Source organism: Jaculus jaculus, chromosome 18, assembly GCF_020740685.1.
Source record: "Jaculus jaculus isolate mJacJac1 chromosome 18, mJacJac1.mat.Y.cur, whole genome shotgun sequence".
Lineage (NCBI taxonomy): Eukaryota > Metazoa > Chordata > Mammalia > Rodentia > Dipodidae > Jaculus > Jaculus jaculus.
In genome coordinates this window covers 37,356,106-37,376,693 of record NC_059119.1, presented here as the reverse complement: position 1 = coordinate 37,376,693, position 20,588 = coordinate 37,356,106, and the positions used below count along the sequence as shown (strand labels likewise).

At 42.2% G+C, this 20,588-nt stretch overlaps 1 protein-coding gene across 5 annotated transcripts in view; it reads left to right on the top strand.

Moving 5' to 3' along the window:
* The first annotated feature begins 376 nt into the window (after positions 1-376).
* Positions 377-20,588, top strand: part of Rimklb (ribosomal modification protein rimK like family member B) — an 88,802-nt gene continuing 68,590 nt past the window's right edge. For 2 of the 5 annotated variants that reach the window (XM_045137540.1, XM_045137541.1), the window contains exons 1-2: positions 380-434; positions 18,604-18,835. In XM_045137540.1, coding sequence (XP_044993475.1) covers positions 423-434; positions 18,604-18,835 — 244 coding nt within the window. In that variant the 5' untranslated portion in view covers positions 380-422. Of the gene's footprint in view, positions 435-977; positions 1,023-18,603; positions 18,836-20,588 lie in introns of those variants that run through there. The other 3 variants (XM_045137543.1, XM_045137544.1, XM_045137542.1) reach the window with 3 other exon arrangements.

The window sequence follows — 20,588 nt, the reverse complement described above, 5'->3', positions numbered from 1 at the left end:
ATACAAAAAGGGGTAATGTAGTGAACATATTCAAAATGTTAGCCTCCTTTTGGACTATTGCGTGTATTTCGTTTTCTAGGGCATTAGTATTTACAAAAAGATTCTGAAGTGTATCTAGTCTCAGTCTCACAGCAAACCTTGGATTATACTTTCAGGTTCACACTGGTTTCTAAGTGGCAGAGCTGGCTCTGTCTACCCTGTCTCTATCAATGAGCGCTGTCAAGCTGAGAATTCATGATGCAGATGGCCTGTGTGTGTCCGTCCGTCCGTCCTATCAGACAGGGGCTCCTGCAGCCCAGGCTGATTTCAAATTTGTGGTCCTCCTGCCTCAGCCTCTCGGTAGGCTGGGATTACAGGCAAGCGCCACCACGGCGAGTTTAAAATTTGCCTTTCCATGCACAAAGGCATTGTGTTCACTGCAGATGCGGATTAGGGTAAATCACAGTTACCCACGATCTTTGTCCCCACGCTTTCCCTCGCGGAGGGGGAGCCGGCGGGGGCGCGGGGCGCGGGCGGGGGGCGCGGACGACGGCAGGGCCTTCTCTCGCGGCGCCGCCCCGACCCCGGCCGCCAGGACCGTGCGGGGCCGGGCGCGTCTCCCCGCAGGTGGCGGCTCCGCTCCGCCCCGCGCCGCTCTCCGCCCGCCGCCCGCCGCCCGCCGCCCGCCGCCCGCCGCCCGCCGCTCTCGGCTCTCCGCGGCGCCGGGGGCGGGGTCGCCGCGCGCGGGTCCGAGGCTCCAGCGGGGGCGCGGGGCCTCCGCCGGCGCCGCGCGCTGTGTGTGAGCGGGGCGCGCGCGAGCGAGCGGCGGGCGGGAGCGTGGGGCGCGGGCGGCCGCGCACCGAACGACCGAGCGACCGGCCGGCCGAGCGCGAGCGTGGGCGGGGACGGCGGCCTGGCTGCGGGCTGCGGGCCGCGGGCGGCGGAGGAAGGCGGCGGCTCGGGCGTCGAGCCCCTCAGCCTCGTCCGGCGGCGGCGGAGGCCGCGGGCCCGGCGCGGAGGGCGAGCGGGAGGAGGCCGCGCAGGTGAGCGGCGGCGGCGGCCGGGGCCCGTCGGGAGGCCGCGGGCCGGGTTCCCGCGGCGAGGCCGGGCCGGGGCGGGGCGGGAGCCGGCGGCCGGGCCGGCGGCGGGGCGAGCGGTCTCCGGGCCGCGAGGGGGTGTGGCTGCCCCGGGAACGCGTGCCGGGCGCCCGGCGGGAGGCCGCGCCGCGCCGCGCCGGGGTGTGGTCCCGCCGCCGCCCGGGCCCCTTGCCGAGGGGTCGGCGGTGGCGCCCTGGCCCGAGGTGCCGGGTCAGCCTCGTGGGGCTGCGCGCCGACCTGTGCGCCGGAGCGGCGGCCCGTCGTTGCCCGTTGTCTTTGACAGCGTTCCGGAGGAGCGGGGCCGGAGCGAGTAGTGGAAAGCCCTGTTCGATTTCTAAAAGGCGTTTGGCCACGTTAAATACGCTCTCCCGGTCCCTGCTAGGGGTTACCTCGTTCATTTATATATTTCTTCCCAGATCTGTAATAAAATGGGGCATCAGTTCTCTTCACAGTGGAGTTTCTTACACTGTGCTGAGTACAACTTCAATGTAAATTCTTCCAGTGTAACCTTATTCACTCCTTAATGGTGTGCAATTTCTCCAGGACTTTGTGCAGATGAGTTAAATATTAAATTGCCACAATAATAAGTCCCCACTCTCTTACTGAGCCTTCTTTTTTATTTATTATTTTTGTTGTTACTGTCTTTTCCAGGCAGGGACTCTAGCCCAGGCTGACCTCGAACTACTACATCATTAGCCTCCTGAGTGCTGGCATTAAAGGTGCAGCCCGGCTTTTTAATTTTTTTTTTTTTTGTCTATTTATTTGAGAATGACAGACTGAGAGAGAAAGAGGCAGAGAGAGAGAGAGAGAGGGAGAGGGAGGGAGAGAGAGAGAGAGAGGGAGGGAGAGAATGGGCGCACCAGGGCCTCCAGCCACTGCAAAGGAACTCCAGACGCATGCGCCCCCTTGTGCATCTGGCTAACGTGGGTCCTGGGGAATCGAGCCTCGAACCGGGATCCTTAGGCTTCACAGGCAAGCGCTTAACCACTAAGCCATCTCTCCAGCCCTAATTTTTTTTTTTTTTTTTTTTTTTATTTGAGAGCGACAGACACAGAGAGAAAGACAGAGGGAGAGAGAGAGAATGGGCGCACCAGGGCCTCCAGCCTCTGCAAACGAACTCCAGACGCGTGCGCCCCCTTGTGCATCTGGCTAACATGGGACCTGGGGAACCGAGCCTCGAACGGGGGTCCTTAGGCTTCACAGGCAAGCGCTTAACCGCTAAGCCATCTCTCCAGCCCACCAGCCCTAATTTTTAAGTCTTAAAATATTTGGATATTTAAAATGTTCTTTTTTCCCTTTTTACAATGAGTAGCTTAAAAGGCATTTCTTCTTTTCTTTTTTTTTTTTTTTTTTCCAGGTCGGGTCTCACTCTAGCCCAGGCTGACCTGGAGCTCACTCTGTAGTCCCACACTGGCCTCAAATTCACTCCGATCCTCCTACCTCTGCCACCCCAGTGCTGGGATTAAAGGTGTGCACCACCATGCCAGGCTCTTTTTCTTTAAAAAAAAAAAAAAATCTCTTAAATTAATTGACAAAAATACTTTAAAAAATGTTTTACCTATTCGAGATACACACACAGAGGTGCGTAGAGGGATAATATGAATATAGGTACACCAGGGCCTCTAGCCCCTGCAAACAAACTCCAGACACATGCGCCACCTTGTACAGCTAGCATACTGGGTACTGGGAAATTTATTTGGGGGACTGGAGAGATGGCTCAGTGGTTAAGGAGTTTGCCTGCAGTGCCTAACAACCCTGGTTCTATTCCCCGGTACTCATGTAAAGCCAGATGCACCAAGTGCTGCATAGATAGGATTTCTTTAGCAGCCGTTAGAGGCCCTGGTGTGCTTATTCTGTACTAGTCTCTCTTCTCCCTGTATCTCTTTGCTTGCAAATAGAATATTTTAACAAGGTGTTTATTTGGAATAAAACTGAATTTCAGTAATAGAAATTTAACTGTTAAATTTTTTGTTTGTAATGTACCTTTAAATCATAGCCAAAATTATTTTCTAGCAGTTGTATTACATGGTTAGTATATGAAAGGGAAGGAGGACTTTTTTTGGAAGTAATTTTATGTTTGTTCTTTTTAGTGCTGTTTCATTTTTTCATGTTACTGTTTTAGCTGCCAGCTGGCAACATGGCTGAGAATGTTTTTAGTTTTTATTCTGGCTCCTTGTTCTGGTCTTCGGTAACCCTACCGGGTGCCGAATCCACTTGTTAGAGAGGGGGCAGTTTCATTTTAAGAAAACAGCCAAGAGAGGGGAAGGGCAAATTCAATCAAGGGCCTCTGTCTTCATCCATCCTTTCTCATCCAGAGAATGCGGAGGTGAGGAGCTTTTAGCCCATTGCCTACCTGCTACAATACGACTTACATTTTAGTTCATAATAGATATATTGTTAGTTTTTTAAAATAGGCAACATTTTTGTGTTCCTTCAGTATACTTCAGTAGTTGTATTGAAGAGAAGAGAGTGACAAAAGTGAATTAATTATCCCCCATCCCTTCTTATTTCAGCCTTTTTGTCTCCAGAGAGAGGTTACCAACAAAAATCTTAAAAATCTTGTACCCCTTCTCAGCTATATTTTGAAGAAATACCCTAAAGTGGACATAATTATTTTCTGTGACTAGTGACCATGAACCAAGCGTCAGACATTAGTTTGGGACACATGGAGAACTAGAAGTTTCAACATCTCTTCCAAACCTGGCATTGTGATGCTGGTCTGTTACTAAAATCTTGGTAATTCCCCCACCCTTATAATTTTAATTCTTAACAAACCTAATTTTTCAGGATCAGTTGTGTGATGTCAAGTGGCATAAAGCATTTAGAAAAATGTCCTCAAGTGCTGTGAATTGTGCCGAGAGCTTCATGCATGCTAGATATATACTACTACTGAACTAGACCCCTCCCTAACTTTGTAAAAAAGATTTATTTATAAGCAGAGAGAGGGGGAGAGAGAGATTGGGCACAAAATGGCCCCCAGCTGTTATAAATGAACACCAGATGTATGGGGGTACTGGGGGGTCCATCCCAGGTTGTTAGGATTTGCAGGCAAGTGCCTTAACTGATGAGCCAATTTCCGGCTCCCTCCCCCCCCCCCCCAGGTAGGGTCTCACTGTAGCTCAGGCTGACCTAAAATACATTATATACTCTCAGGGTGACCTTGGACTCAGGGCATTCCTCCTACCTCTGCCTTCTGAGTGCTGGGATTAAAGACGTGCGCCACCACACCCGGCTTTCCCACTTTTTGAGAGAGTAACAGGCCTTGCCTGCAAAGCCTATGGACCCAAGTTCAGTTCCGTAGTACCCACATAAAGCCAGATGCATAAGGTGGTGCATGCATCCAGAGTTTGTTTACAGTGGCTAGAGGCCCTGGCATGCCCATTCTTTCTCTCCCTTCCTTCCCCCTTTTCTCTTTGCCTCTTTCTCAAATAAAATATATTTTTAAATTAACATTTCATTAACATGACAGTATATTATCATAATAGTATATTAGTATATACTTTTCTTGTTGCTGTAATAAAATGCCTGAAGCAGCTTAAGTGAGGAAGGGCTTATTTTGGTTTACAGTTCAAGGAGTTAACCATCCATCATGGTGGTATAGTGGTTTAAATGTGTGGCACCGTACACTGAGGCTTGAATCTTGAGTCTTGTGGGTCTAGCTCTATTGGGAAAGAGGTATGTCATTGGGGGTGGAATTTGGAGTCCAGCCCTAAGGTATGTTCCGGGCTGAATCTCAAGTCTAACCCTAAGATGCATGGAGAACAGTTTGGAGCTCTGGAAGTTTGTTCTTGCTGGGGTTTGTGATGCTGACTGCTGGTGGTGTGTCTCTGCTTGGGTCTATGGAAGTGAGCCACCTTCTTCTGCCATTAATGGCATTCCACTGGAATTTGTAAGCCTGAGATCAATTCCTTTCTTCCTATAAGCTGCTTTTGGTCAGATGTTTGTTCCAGCAATATGGAGCTAACTGCAATAGGTGGTAATGTTGCATCCATGTCAGAAAGCAGTAGAGATGAATGCTGGTGCTCAGCTTGTTTTCCCCTTTAAAAAAGTTTTTATTTTGCAAGCAGAGAGAAAGGAAAAGGAAAGAAAATATGGCCTCTTGCCACTGCAGAGACTCAGACACATGCACCACTTTGTGCATCTGGCTTTATGTGGATACTGGGGAAATGAACCCAGGCCATCAAGCTTACCCAGCAAGCACCTTCAGTATCTGAGTCATCTCTCCAGCCCCTGCTTTCTCCTTTTTATGCAGTTTCATATCCCAGCCCTTGGGATAGTGTTGCTCACATTCATTCAAGTGTGTTTTCTCTCTTCATTTAAACCTTTCTGGAAACATTCTCATAGACATACCCAGAGATATATTTTCCTGGTAATTCTAAGTGCAATCAAGTTGACAGTGAAGATTGACCATCACAGACCCGTTACGTTTAGATCTTATAGGGAGGTACATGTGCCTGCTATTTAATGTGGATTTGATACAGTCAGGCCTTACAGCTTTATTCTTTAGCGTGGCAGTTGGTAAATATATTTCCTGTTGCACATTGGGGATAGCAGAGGAGAAAGTAGATGTGGGTTCCGTCTTCATGGGCTTTATAGTCTAGTTTCATTGATGACTGTACTTTTTAATCTGTTAGGTCTTCATGTCTGGAGAAATCTGCTAAATTTTCACAAGATGTATAATAACTTTTGAATTGAAAAACAGACTAATACAGATATCTTTGTGTTTAGATGTCTGATTAGTTTTACTACCTGTCCCCCCACACAAAGTAGTAGCTTTTTAAAAAAATATTTTTATTTTTATTTATTTATTTGAGAGAGAAAAAGAAGAAAGAGAGATGCTAGGGCTCCCAGCCACTGAAAACTAACTCCAGACACATGTGCTACCTTGTGCTTCTGGCTCACATGAGTCCTGGGGTATTGAACCTTGGTCCCTTGGCTTTGAAGGCAAGCGCCTTAACCACTAAGCCATCTTTTCCAGTTTGGTAGTATAAGGTTCAGGAGTGACCAAGACCACAGAGACCACTCTGAGGCAAAGATGGAAGCTTTTATGGGGGGAGGGGTCACGAGCTGGCAGGACTGACCAGAGCAGAACAGTCAACTTCGGGATCACAGATAGTGGGCTGTATAGAGCTCTTCAGTTGGGGGAAGGTGAGGAAGGGAAGGAACTCCTTTGTTCTTTATATTAGCCATAGGGTGAGACCAGAAGTGACCTGGTGGGAGATGAGGGACAGGGAACCTAGACCTTGTTAGGCAACAAGGGATAATGGCTGGGCAGTTTCTTGAGGAATGTGGATGACCCACTTCCTTGTGCCTGTAGCCATCCTGCTGTCTTTGGTGACTCCATTTTGTCCTGACCTAACAAGTAGTTTATTTTGAATCATGCCAAAAGTAAAGAATTGCTCATTCTTTAATTGCTTCCACTCTGTACTTGCTCCTTCTTTATCCTTTCTTCTTTTTTCTTTTTTCTTATACTGGCTTCATGTTTTTTTTTTAATGCTTAGACATAAGGTCTGAAATGCAGTATGGGATTGCTCTGTAAAAATCCAACTACTTCTCTTTACTATTCTGCTCTCCCATTTTGAGCAGTATTTCAGTGTTTGGTACTTGACTGCATCTTGAAAGCAACCTGGCACTCAGTTCTTTCCAGGATCTCGTGCCATTGCAAATAACTCATGCATTGCCTTCATGTGGGTACTGGGAAATCAAACCCAGGCTGTCAGGTTTCCAGGCAAGCACCGTAACCACTGAGTCATCTCTCCAGTGCCGTGCCGCCCCCTCCCCCCTTTTTGAGGTAGGGTCTCACACTGTAGTCCTAGCTTGGTCTTGAACTCATAGCAGTCCTCCTACCTTTGCCTCCCAAGTGCTGGGATGATTAAAGGCATGGACTACCATGCTGGGCTCCCTTTGTTTTTTGAGGCAGGTTTTCACTGTAGCCCAGGTTAACATAGAACTTGACCTGTGTTCCAGGCTGGCCTTGAACTCATGGCACTGTTCCTACTTTAACTGCCTGTTGTAGTCAGGTTTACATTGCTGGCAGAAATCACCCACCAAGAGCAGCTTTGGGTAAAAAGGGTTTGTTTTGGCTTATAGACTCGAGAGGAAGCTCCATGATGGCAGGGGAAAACGATGGCATAAGCAGAGGGTTGACATCACCCGCTGGCCAACATCGGGTAGACAATAGCAACAGGAGAGTGTGCCAAACACTGGCAAGGGGAAACTGGCTATAGTGCCCATAAGCCCACCCCCAACAATACAGTGCCTCTAGGAGGTGTTAATTCCCAACATGAGCGGGAATCTAGCATTCAGAACACCTAAGTTTATGGGGGACACCTGATTCAAACCACCATACTGCTCAAGTGCTGGGATTACAGTTATAACATACCCAGAAAATGAGTTGGTTTCTAATTCTTTTTTCAAAGTACAGTTATGTCTGGAGATATAACTTGGGGTGAAGGTACAGCATTCATGATAAATATGAAAAATAAATTTAATTTTAAGTTTTATTTATTTGAGAGAGAAAGAGAAAGAGGCAGATATAGAGAATGTGCTGCCAGGGTCTCTAGCCACTGCAAATGAACTCAGATACATGTACCACCTTGTGCATCTGGATTACATGGATCCTGGGGAATTGGACCTGGGTCCTTTGGCTTTGCAGGCAAGTGCCTTAACTGCTAAGCCATCTCTCCAGCCTAACATGAGAAATTTTGATCTAGAAGAGTACATTGTATCTCAGAAACTTTTTTGTTTTTCAAAATTTGTGCCATGTATTATCTATCCTCTATTAAATGAAAATATTGTAATTTTTATTTGAATTTTAGGAGTCATTCACTGTTAGTATACTATACCCTAAATTTACTTAGCTGGTTTGTATATTATAGACCGAGCATTGGGAATTTTAGAAGCTAAGTGACATGTAGTTTAGTAAAAGATGATTTTTTCTTTTTTCTTTCCTTTTTAAAATATTTTACGTATTTGAGAGAGAGGAGGAGGCAGATAGTGAAAATGAGAGAAACCATTGTAAATGAACTCCACACATCTTGTGTACCTGGCTTTATGTGAGTACTGGGGAATCAAATCTGGGTTCTTTGGCTTTGCCAGCATGTACCTTAACCACTAAGCCATCTCTCCATCCCTCTTTCTTTTTTTTAATTTTCAATTTTACTTTGCTCCATCAAGTATGACCTGGAATTCAGGGTGATCCTCTTACCTCAGCCTCTGGAGTAGTTGTGCTGGGATTATAGGTGTGAGCCACTATACCTGGCTCAAAGGTTATATTTTTCTCATTAAAGTTGGAAGAGGGTAAAAAATTGTGGTTTTTTTCTAGTTTTCTTCTTGTGACAGATTATACAAAATATCACTTGGAACAATCTTACATGCAAAATGTATTGGCACTAAGTACCCTTCATTGTTGGATAGACACAACCATCTATATCTAAGATATTTGTAGACTGCAAAACAACCTCTATATCCATCAAGCAGAAATCCCCCTAACCCAGCCCCTTGACAATATCTATTCTACCTCCTATTTCTTTGAATTTGACTACTCTTGAGTACCTCATAGAAGTGGAATCACTTAGTATTTGCCATTCTATTATTGTCATATTTTATTTAATATAATCTCCCCAAGATTCATCCAAATTATACCAGTTATATATACACCCCAACTTCCTTATTCATGTGTCTGGACTTTTGGGTTACTTCTGTTATGTAAGCTATTATGAATACCATGAATATGGATGTACAACTATTTGAGACACTGCTTAATGTGTTTTTTGAGATGGATAGGATCTCACCGTGTAGCCAAGGCTAGCCTCAAACTCATAATCTTCCTGCTTCCCTTGTTCTGATAATACAGGTGTCACAACACCTGGTTCTATTCTTGTTTTGATTTTAAGTCTCTACGTGCTAACATCACGTATAGCTTTCTATCTTTAAGTAAAATATTTAATGAGTATTTAGTGAGATATTGAGTAGACTCATAATGTCTGCTTAGTATTTTTTGTATTTTTAGCTATTTGGGATTGTTGATTTGCATAGTATTTTTACGAATAGAGGAACATCTGCAAGCATGGCATAACAAAACTAAACATAAACCTAATGACCTTTTTAGTGTGAAGATTAAGTTGTACCTAGAAACACTTGATACCCTTCTTGCTGACATGTGGCACTTAATGATATCAAGGGAACAACTCCTCCCCCTGTAGCAAACAAGCACCTTTAGCTGCTGAGCCATTTCCCTAGCCCTCAAACTTTTGAACCAGATACACTAAGGTGTAATGGGGTAAGGTTCAGTGGCCTATAACAAAGACTCTCCAATTATCATTGTTGGCAAAATAGAAGTATATCTCTTTCTTATTCAGAAGTGGTAGAAGGGAATCCAAGGTCCTGGCTCATAGTCATTAGTGTTTAAGTTTTTTTTTTTGGTTTTTCGAGGTAGGGTCTCATTCTAGCTGACATGGCTGACCTGGAATTCACTATGGAGTCTCAGGGTGGCCTCGAACTCACGGCGATCCTCCTACCTCTGCCTCCCAAGTGCTGGGATTAAAGGCGTGCGCCACCACACCCAGCTTGTTTAAGTTTTTTTTAATGCATAGCTTTAAATAACCTTTGTCCTCAATGTTCAGATGAGTAGCTAGAAATATAGTCATAACACCCATATTCCAGGTGTAGCATGAGTCTAGGATGGAAGAAGGTCTGAAGAGGAGTAACCACTTAAGGAAGTTCAATGCAGTACTTTCCGTCATTCAGATCTTTGGCCTGTAAGAAAGTGAAGATTAAAAACAAAACAAAACAACTTTTCACCTATATCCATTGTTTGGCATTTGTCTTGCTCTTTGAACTAAAAAAGTACACAGTAGGTATTTGCTTATATGTTTGTTAAATGTTGCCTTTCTTTACCTCAATTGCCTTTTATGTTTTTGTATAAAAAACATTGATGATATTGAAGACTTGAATAGGTAAGAAGGACCGGATTTGGATAGGAAAATGAATTTTTTTTTCAGGTTTAAAAATATAAGTGGCCTGACACTACCTGCACAAGACTATGATAAGAGGAGGAAAAGATCATGACATCAAAATTAAAAGAGAGACTGATTGAGATGGGGAGGGGATATGATGGAGAATGGAGTTTCAAAGGTGAAAGTGGGGGAAAAGGAGGGTATTAATCATGGGGGATTTTTTTTTAAAATTTTTTATTTATTTATTTGAGAGCGACAGACACAGAGAGAAAGACAGATAGAGGGAGAGAGAGAGAATGGGCACGCCAGGGCTTCCAGCCTCTGCAAACGAACTCCAGACGCGTGCGCCCCCTTGTGCATCTGGCTAACGTGGGACCTGGGGAACCGAGCCTCGAACCGGGGTCCTTAGGCTTCACAGGCAAGCGCTTAACCGCTAAGCCATCTCTCCAGCCCCCCCTTTTTTTTTTAAATTTTTTATTTATGGGGGATTTTTTATAATCATGGAAGTGGTTAATAAAAATTTGAAAGAAAAAAAATATGTATATATAAGTGTCAAAAATGAAAACAGCTGCCAGTAAGATGAGAGTGTGAATGAATGTGACATGAAAACTTTTGGAAATTAAATATTTATCTTTTTTGTGGTGGTAGATTTAAGAAGGGGGAGACTATGATGGTGATCATACATTGCTGTCACTGTTATCTCTAGCTCCTACTTTCACAGCATTTCATCTGCCTTGAAGTTTCTAAAACTCAGATGTTTAAAAAGTGATATTATTTTAAGTGACTCAATGAGATATGAGAATTTCCTGCATTACATTTTATTTATTTATTTTTAATTTTAGACACACAGAAAGAGAGAATTTTTGCTCCAGGACCTCATCAAACTCCAGACACTTGTGTCACCTAGTGAGCATGTGTGACCTTGTGCTTGCCTCACCTTTGTGTGTTATTTATTTATTTGCAAGCAGAGAGAGAGAGGGAATGAGAATGAGCATGCTAGGGCCTCTAGCCACTGCAAATGAGCTCCAGATGCATGAGCCACTTGGTGCATCTAACTTTATGTGGGTGCTGGGCCACTGAACCATCTCTATGACCCATGTTAGCCATTCTGACTGGGGTGAGATGGAATCTCAGGGCAGTTTTATTTTGTGTTTCCTTGATGACTAAGGATGTTGAACATTAAAGAAAATTGTCATTTGTGTTTCTTCTTTTGAGAACTGTCCCATTCATTAACCCATTTATTGGTTAGATTTGCTTTTCTTATGTTTAACTTTTATAGTTCTTTCTCATGTTTTCTGATTTCCTTTAATATTTTTTTAAATTTAGATTTGTAAGCAGAGAGAGAGAGAATGAGAATGAATATGAATGGGTACAGCAGGGCTTCTTGATGTTGCAAATGAACTAACTCCAGGTGCATGTGCCACTTTGTGCATGGTATTGGAGAATTGAACCTGGGTTAGCAGCTTTGCAAGTGAGGGCCTTTAACCACTGAGCCATCTCTGCAGACTTTTCCCTTTTTTATTGAAACAGGGTCTCATTCTAACCTAGGCTGTCCTGAAATTCACTCTGTAGCCCAGGCTAGTCTTCAGCTCATTGTAATCATCCTACCTCTGCCTTCTAAATGCTATAATTAAAGGCATGTGACTACAATACCACACCCAGGATGCAGTTCTTTATGTATTCTAGATCTTTCTCTGTCTGAAGTATAACTAGCAAAACTTCCATTCTATAGGCTCTGTCTTTACTTTGGTGATTGTTTCCTTTGCTTCATGGCTTTTTAATTGCATGCATATGGTAGTTTGAATGTGTGGCCTTATACACTCAGCTGTTTTATTAAAATTGTGCTTGCAATTTGAGCCCCTAGTGGGCAGAACTCTGCTACAGGGCTGTGTCCCTCAGGGTGGATCTTAAGTCCAGCCCTAAGGTGTAGGGAGAGCAGTTGGAGCTTTGGGGGCTGTGGCGCTGGCTGTTGGTAGTGTGTCTTTGTTTGTATCTGTGGAAGGGACCCAGCTTCTTCTGCCATTCATGGTGTTCCTCTGGATTTAAGCCTAAAACAAACCCTTTCCTCCCATAAACTGCTTCTGGTTTGTTTGTCTCTACAAGGAGGAGCTGATAGCAACAGTGTAACTCCATTTGAGGTTTTCTCTGCTGTTGCAGTCTTTGTTGGGAAGTTCTGGCCAGTGCTTATCTCTTGTAGTGTTTTTTCTATGAAATGAAAACAAGCTCTAAGAATTCATCTTAACACACAGGCAGAGCCTAATTTAAAAATACACTGCTGAATTTTAGTGTTATAAATGTTAGAGCACATGTTTAATGTAAAGATGACTTTAGGAGTCAGGGGAAACTTAATAGATGTGTTAAACATTTTAGCTTAGAGTATACCAAGTAGGTAGATCTAGACTCTAAATTTTTCAAGCAACAGAAATGAGGGAATATAGTGTTCAGAAAATTGGAAATGAAAGAATGTAGCAGATTAGTTTGGAGGCTTTTGTAATACTCCAGGTGTAGGTGAGTGACCTACAGGTAAAGAGATTAGTAATGTGGAAAGTGGAATTAACATTGTGCCCATTTGTGCATTTGTATTGAAGGAAAGATAGATGCAAAAAGTGATGAAGTTTTTGAATTGAACACCTTAATTCGGATAATCAGCCCGTCCTCTCCAGAGAAATAGAAGTAGCAGCTTATACTGTACATTTATAAATGTATGTTAACATATTTATTTTAAGAAATGGCATGTATAATTTGAGGCTGATAAATCCAAAATCTGTAGGGAAGACTAACAGTCCATAATCTTAGAAAGAGTGGATATTGTAGTCTTGAGTCCACAGTTGTTCAGGCCACCCAATAGACTAGAAGTCAGGTAGAATTTCTGTGACTATGAATACTTGAGATAGTTTCTTTTCAGTTTTTGCCTTTAACAAGGCCTTCACCTGATTGGGTGAGTGCCTTCCATGTTTTTGAAGGTAATCTTGAGAAAGTGTCACAAGACAAAAAAAACTTATCAAAATTTGCTTTGGCTTGGCCTAGTAGTGAGTGCCCAATACTTGGGAGGTCAAGGCAGGAGGATTTTGAGTTTGAGGCCTGCCTGGGCTATGTAGTTGAGACTTTGTCTCAGATCAAAAGCAAGAACATCACATACATACAAAAACCATTTCAGAGGCTGGGACGTTGTCTCAGTGGATTAAAAGTGCTTGCTTGCCAAGCTTGCAGGCCCAGCTTTGATTCCCTAGCACCCGTATAAAACTATGTAGAACATGCATCTGGTGTTTGTTTTCAGCAGCAAAAGCCCCTGGCTCTCTTTCTCTCTCATACAGACAAATAATTTTTTGTTTGTTTGTTTTGGTTTTTTGAGGTAGGGTTTCACTCTAGCCCAGGCTGACCTGGAACTATGTAGTCTCAGGGTGGCCTTGAACTCATGGTGCTCCTCCTACTTCTGCCTCCCACATGCTGGGATTAAAGGCATGCACCACCACGCCCAGCACAATTTTTTTTTTTAAACAACATTCTGCTTAAGATAAGGGGAATGTAGGTTACAACTTGTAACATGTACAGACTATTCTATTGTAGGGAAAGCATTTTGTACGTATCCTACTATAACAGATAAACATCTTCCAGTGAGATTAAGAATTTTTAGCTATAGACAGATCAGTGTAATTTATTTATAATTTGTCAAAATTGGGGATAGTATGATATTGTTAGCTGGTGTTCTCAGCATGTATGTAAATTGAGCTTATCACTATATCAGGCACAAATAACTTGCTTATTTAATATTAGTGACTTATACCTATGGGGAAGTAAGTTGTGGATTAAGTGAATTAAGTGTAGAGAAGATAGGTCTGAGTGGACATGGCAGACTGGAGTTCCTGTGGTCTCCCCATATGTATCTGTGAAACAGATGCATTCAGCTAATATCTGTGAGAATGATGAAAAGTACGTGAAGGATGCTCAGGAAGCTGTGTGCTCCATATGGCCTCCAACCTTAGCCTTTGCTTATTGTTCTTCATCAGGTTTGCATCCTGTCTGGAGTGATTCTAGAATACCCAGTCCCTTGTGTTCACACACTGCATCTGTACATTTAACGAGCCTTGAATTGAAAATATTTTGGAGAAAAATAGTGTCTATACCAAGCACATATACACAATACAGTATATGCATGGTATTTGCATTGTATTCAGTATTATAAGTAATTTAGAGGTGATTTAAACTGTAATAGAATGTGATGCGGGTTATGTGGAAATACACTATTTCATATGTAGTCCTTGAGTATCTTGTGGATTTTGATGTGCTCGGGGTAGGAGTGAGGAATGAAGGCAAGAGATCAGGTTTTGGATCTAATTTCTCCCCTCGCCCTCATCAAGATACTAAGGTTGAGGAACAATTGTACTTGAAGTTTTGTGGGGTTTCATTGTTTTAAAAGAAGTATTTTTAACCTTCCTTTTTCATTCTTAAATTTATGAAGAATAACTAAGTGTTGTCTGACTCATGTTTCAGACTCAAAGGGAGGTGGCGCTCTATTGGAAAAAGATACTTTGTTTTGGCATTCTAGTAGACTATGAATGGTAGTTTGAATGTAATGGTCTGTATAGCCCCATAGATTCAGGCACTTTTGATTAAACTTCCTACCTTAGACCCTATCAGGCAGATCCTTGCTACAGGGGCTGTGTCAGTGGGGTGGATCTTAATTCCAGCCCAAAGGTGTGTGGAGAGCAGTTTAAGCTCTGGCTGTTTGTGTTTGCAGTGCTAGTTGGTGGTGGTGTGTCTCTGCTTGGATCTATGAAAGGCAGTCAGCTTCTTCCAACATTGATGTTGTTCCTCTGTACTCTGTAAGCCTAAAATAATTCCCTTCCTCCCATAAACTGTCTTGGTTGGATGTTTGTCCTAACAAGTTGGAGATGACTGCAACACTATGCTTGTGTCATTTTTTTGTTGTTGTTGTTTTTTTGAGGTAGGGCTTCATTGTGGCCCAGCTGACCTGGAATTCACTATGGAGTCTCAGGATGGCCTCGAACTCATGGCAATCCACCTACCTCTGCCTCCCAAGTGCTGGAATTAAAGGCATGCAATACCACACCCAGTGCTTGTGTCAAATTTTCCATAAAGAGCTGGGTGTGGTGGTGCACACCTTTAGTCCCAGCACTCTGGAGGCTAAGATAGCAGACTCATCCTAAGTTTGAGGCCAATCCAAGATACAAACTAATTTCCAGGTCACGTTGGACTAGTGATACCCTGTCTCAAGTAAAAAAAAAAAAAAAAAGAAACAAATTTTCCATAAAGAAAATACAAACTCTGAATACGAACATGCTACTTTCTGAAATAGCCATACACACAGTTAAGTGAATAGACTTAGACATTTATGTTGGTTGCTTGAAATCCTTTTAATCATCCTCCAATTATTTGTTTTGATTAACATTTCTCTGTAAATGGTGTCAGTTTTGGCTTATCTAGTAAAAAAGGTGTTATTTAATTTTTTTTTTAAAGAAAGTATTTGAGAGAGAGAAACCGATTGACGCTATGGACAGGTCCTCTTGCTGTTGTAAATGAATTCCAGACACATGCACCATTTTGTGCATCTAGCTTTACATGGATACTGGGAAAGTGAGTGTGAACCAATAGGCTTTTCTATCAAGCACTTTAACCACTGAACCTTCATTTTGTACATGGCTAAGACAGCAAAGGAAGAAAATTGAATATAAAACTAATAACATTTGGGTATGGTGGCATACACCTTTAATTCCAGCATTCAGGAGGCAAAGGCAGGAGGATTGCTGTGAGTTTGAGGCCAGCCTAAGACTACAGAAAGAGATCCAGGTCACCCATGGCTAGAATGAGACCTTATGAAAAACCAAAAAACAAATAAAAATAAAATTAATTACAGCTATAAAAATAAATCTAAAAGCTATCTAGTAATGGGAAAACAGGATATTGTGTTAATGATTGAATGCCATTTATTTCCTGTCAAGAACAGAATTGAAAATCAGTAAATGGGAAGAAATAATAAAGATTAGGGCAGAAATTCATGAAATAGAAACCCAAAACAAAACAAAACAAAAACAACCACCAAACAATCCAAAGAATCAGTGAAACAAAGGGTTGATTCTTTGAAAGGATAAACAAGATTGATAAACCTTTATCAAGTCTGACCAAAAGAGAGAAGAGACACAAATTAATAAAATTAGAGATGAAAAAAGCACCATCACAACTGATACCACAGAAATTCAAAAAATCATAGGGACATAGTATTAAGAGCATATACTCCACTAAGCTTAAAAATCTGAAAGAAACAGATGATTTTCTTGATTTTTACATGACCTACCAAAACTAAATCAATATGAGATTAACCACTTAAATAGACATAAAACAAGTATGGAGAGCCAAGCAGTTATAAAAAATCTCCCAACTAAAAAATTTCTGGGCAGGGCATGGTGGCGCATGCCTTTAATCCCAGCACTTGGGAGGCAGAGGTAGGAGGATCGCTGTGAGTTCAAGGCCACCCTGAGACACCATAGTGAATTCCAGGTCAGCCTGGGCTAGAGTGAGACCCTACCTTGAAACACCAAAAAAAAAAAAAAAAAAAAAAAAAAAAAAAAATTCTGGGCCTAGATGGATTCACTGGTGCATTTTATCTGACTTTCATGGAAGAATTAACACCAATGGTTCTCAATCTTTTCCATAAAATTGATAAGGAAGGAATCTTATCAAACTCCTATGAAACCAGCATCACCCTGATGCCAAAACCAGACAAAGATAGAACACAAAAAAAGCAAAAGAAAATTACAGACCAATCTCCCTCATGAACATAGATACAAAAATTCTCAAAAAAAAAGTATTGGCAAACAGTACAAGAATAATCAGAAACATCATTTGCCTTGACCAAGTAAACTTTATCCCAGAGTTGCAGGGATGGTTCAACATACGCAAATTGATAAATGTAATACATTATATAAATGGACTGAAGGACCAAAAAAAAAAATCATGGGATAATCTCATTAAATGCAGAAAAAGCATTTGGCAAAATCCAGTATCCCTTCATGATAAAAACCCTACAGATACTGGGACTAGAAGGAACATATCTCAACATAATAAAGGCTAATTATGACAAACCTAAAGCCAACATATTGCTAAATGGAGAAAAACCATGAAGCTTTTCCAATGCATTCAGGAACAAGACAAGCGTGTCCACTGTCCCCTCTTTTATTTAGTATAGTACTGGAAATCTTAGCCATAGCAATAAGGCAAGAGGCATACATAAAAGGGATACAAATTAGAAAGGAAGAGATCAAGTTGTCATTATTTGGGTATGATATAATTTTGTACATAAAGGAACCCAAAGACTCTACCAGCAAACTGTTAGAGCTGATAAACACTTAGTAACTATGTAGCAGGATACAAAATAAACACACAGAAATCAGTGGCCTTTCTATATGCTAACAACAAACACACAGAGGATGAAATCAGAATCACTCCTATTCACAATTGCATCAAAAAAACAAAAAAACCCAAAAACCTTGGCATAAACCTAACCAAGGAACTGAATGATTTCTACAATGAAACCTTTAAAACACTCAAATGAGAAACTGCAGAAGACACTGAGAAATAGACATCCCTTGTTCTTTGATTGAAAGAATCAAAATTGTGAACCTGGCAATTTTATCAAAAGCAATCTATACATTAATGCAATCCCCATCAAAATTCCAGTGACAGAGGAGTGCTCAGCACTGAGATATCTCTATCACGCCTTCCAAGATTCAGGGTCCATTGCAGAAGAGGTGGTAGGAAGATTGTAAGAGCCAAAGGAAGGGTAGGACTCCTTAACAATGTGCTCCTCCAGACACAAAATGGCCTGGATATCCTTGACCTCACAGTGCCTGACACTACCTACACAAGACCATCATAAATGGAAGAAAAGATGCTGACACCAAAATAAAAGAGACTGATTGAGAAGGGGCAGTGGTATGATGGAGAGTGGAGTTTCAAAGGGGAAAGTGGAGGGAGGGAGGGAATTAGCATGGGTTATTGTCTATAAATATGGAAGTTGTCAGTAAAATAAATTGATTTAAAAAGAAGAAAAAGAAAAGAGAATTGTAGGGTAAGGGAAGGGTTAAAACAGTGAAAACGAGGTGATCAGGCTAAAATAAAATTTTAGATAGTATTTATATAGGGAAATTATATTAAATGTTTTTAGTATAATTATTAAAATTATTAATCTGTACTGTCAGCCTCCTCAGAGAAACAGACATTTTATTTCTGTAGAGTGCCAATGTCTATAATTTTAGTGGTATACAGTTTTTCAATTTTGAATGAAAAGGAAAAAGTCATAGTATTTTTCCACTTTTTTTGAGACATGGTCTCATGTGCCTAAGGCAGGCCTCAAACTCACTGTGTAGCTGAACCTGATCTTCCTGCCCCCTCCTCCCAGTTACTGAGATGATAGGCCTGCACCTCCATGGTTGGCGGTTTTTCTCCATTTTTGTCCTGTTTGTATAATTAGTATGTAACCACATTTATTATATAAACTTGGAAATCTAGACGAGATCATGAACAGTATATGTGCATTTTTCTCTCCCATCTAGACAAAAGTTTACCTTGAAGAGAAAATAACCCAGAAAAGGAAAAACAAGCAGATCAAGATGTGTAGCTCTGTGGCTGCCAAACTGTGGTTTTTGACAGATCGTCGCATCAGGGAAGATTATCCCCAAAAAGAGATTTTACGAGCTTTGAAGGCCAAGTGTTGTGAGGAGGAACTGGACTTCAGGGCTGTGGTGATGGATGAAGTGGTACTGACAATCGAGCAAGGAAATCTGGGTAAGCATACGCAGAGTGGTCGGTTGGATTTCTGCTTAGTGTTTGGTGAGTCTGCATGTTTTCTATCCAGTACAGGACCTCAGCCTATGAACAGTGTTGCCCACAGTGAAGATGGGCTCCCCAGTTTAGTGGATCCATCAACATAACCCTTTACAGGCATGGTCAGAGCTTCGTTTCCTGGGTGATTCTTGACAGTGTTGACCATCCTAAGAGTCCTGCTTTGTTCCCCAGGCTGGCCTTTGATTTGTGATTCTTCTGCCTCTACCTTCTGAGGGCTGGGATTACAAATGTACCCTGTCATACCGGGCATGATTTGTTTTCAGTAATTTTAAGAAATCTTGGATCAAAATTTCATTGATCAGCTATTAAATAGATACATCTTCCCTGTTTATCAAATATTGCTATAGATTTAACAAGGAGTATCTTAGCAAATAATTTTTATTTTTAGCCATCTTTTGGTATTTATTTGTTTGGTCTGTAGTACCTTTGAGCAATTATTTTTATAAATGTTCTATTTTGTTTCACTTATGATTAATACTTTTTTCCTCTTAGGAGAAGTTACTGCTGTAACCAGCTGGCTGTCTAGGGTTATTTTACTTTTCATGGATAGAGATCCTGGGTAGGGGCTGGAGAGATGGTTCAGTATGGTTAAAGGAGCTTGCTTGTATAAAGTGACACATCCTTCTATAGTTTGTTTTCAATGGGAAGAGGTCATGGTGTGGCCATTCTCCCTCCCTCCCTCCCTCCCTCCCTCTTTCCCTCCCTCCCTCCCTCCCTCCCTCCCTCCCTCCCTCCCTCCCTCTCTCTCTCCCTCCCTCCCTCTTTCCCTCCCTCTCTCTCTCTCCTGTTTCTGAAATAAGTAAATAAATGTTAAGGAAAAAAGCCCTGAAATCCTTAGTAAGCAGAGAACAGTTCAAGTGCTATTGATCTGTGGCAGCTTTTATATTCCTTCATGTGACAGCAATATGATGGTTTTGTTCAGGTGCCCCCCATAAACTTCTGTGTTTTAATCAGTTTGATCCCCAGCTGATGGCAGTTTGGAAGTTAGATTCTTACTGGAGGAGGTGAGTTGTTGGGGGCATGCTTATGGGTGTTATGGCCAGTTCTCCCTTGCCAGTGTTTGGCCACATGCTGTTAGCCAGGAGATGATGTTTAGCTTCCATTCATGTCACATTTCCCCCCTGCTATCATTAAGCCTCCCCTCAACTCTGTAAGCCAAACCTTTCCTTCTATTAGTTGCTTTGGTTGGGTACTTTGGGTCAGCAACATGAGACTGACTGTGTTTAACAGTAAAATTGCTCCTGAGAAGTGGAGCTGTTGATGCTAGAAAACTGACTTGATTATAGTGAGAACTGTGGGCTGTGAGGTTTTGGCTTATGAAGGGAAATATGAGTTTTGTCTGGACTGGGCTAAAGGCAGTTTGTGGGCAAGGCCAGCTGTGCTCTGCCTGTGTCTTGTGAACTTGTACAGGATTGTACTATGTGGAAGTGGACTGGTATGAGTAGACCTGTATGGCACAGGAAGAAGTGAAAGCTTCAGGCTAAATATTTGATAGATTACAATGATTGAGATTGGTCCAGCTGTTCTGCATTGGGACAGCAAGGAGAATGTAGACTATTTTTGAATGTAAGGGACCTGAATGCTGAAGGAGTATCCTACTTTTTTTTTTTTTTAAATTTTTTATTTATTTGAGAGCAACAGACACAGAGAGAAAGACAGATAGAGGGAGAAAGAGAGAATGGGCGCGCCAGGG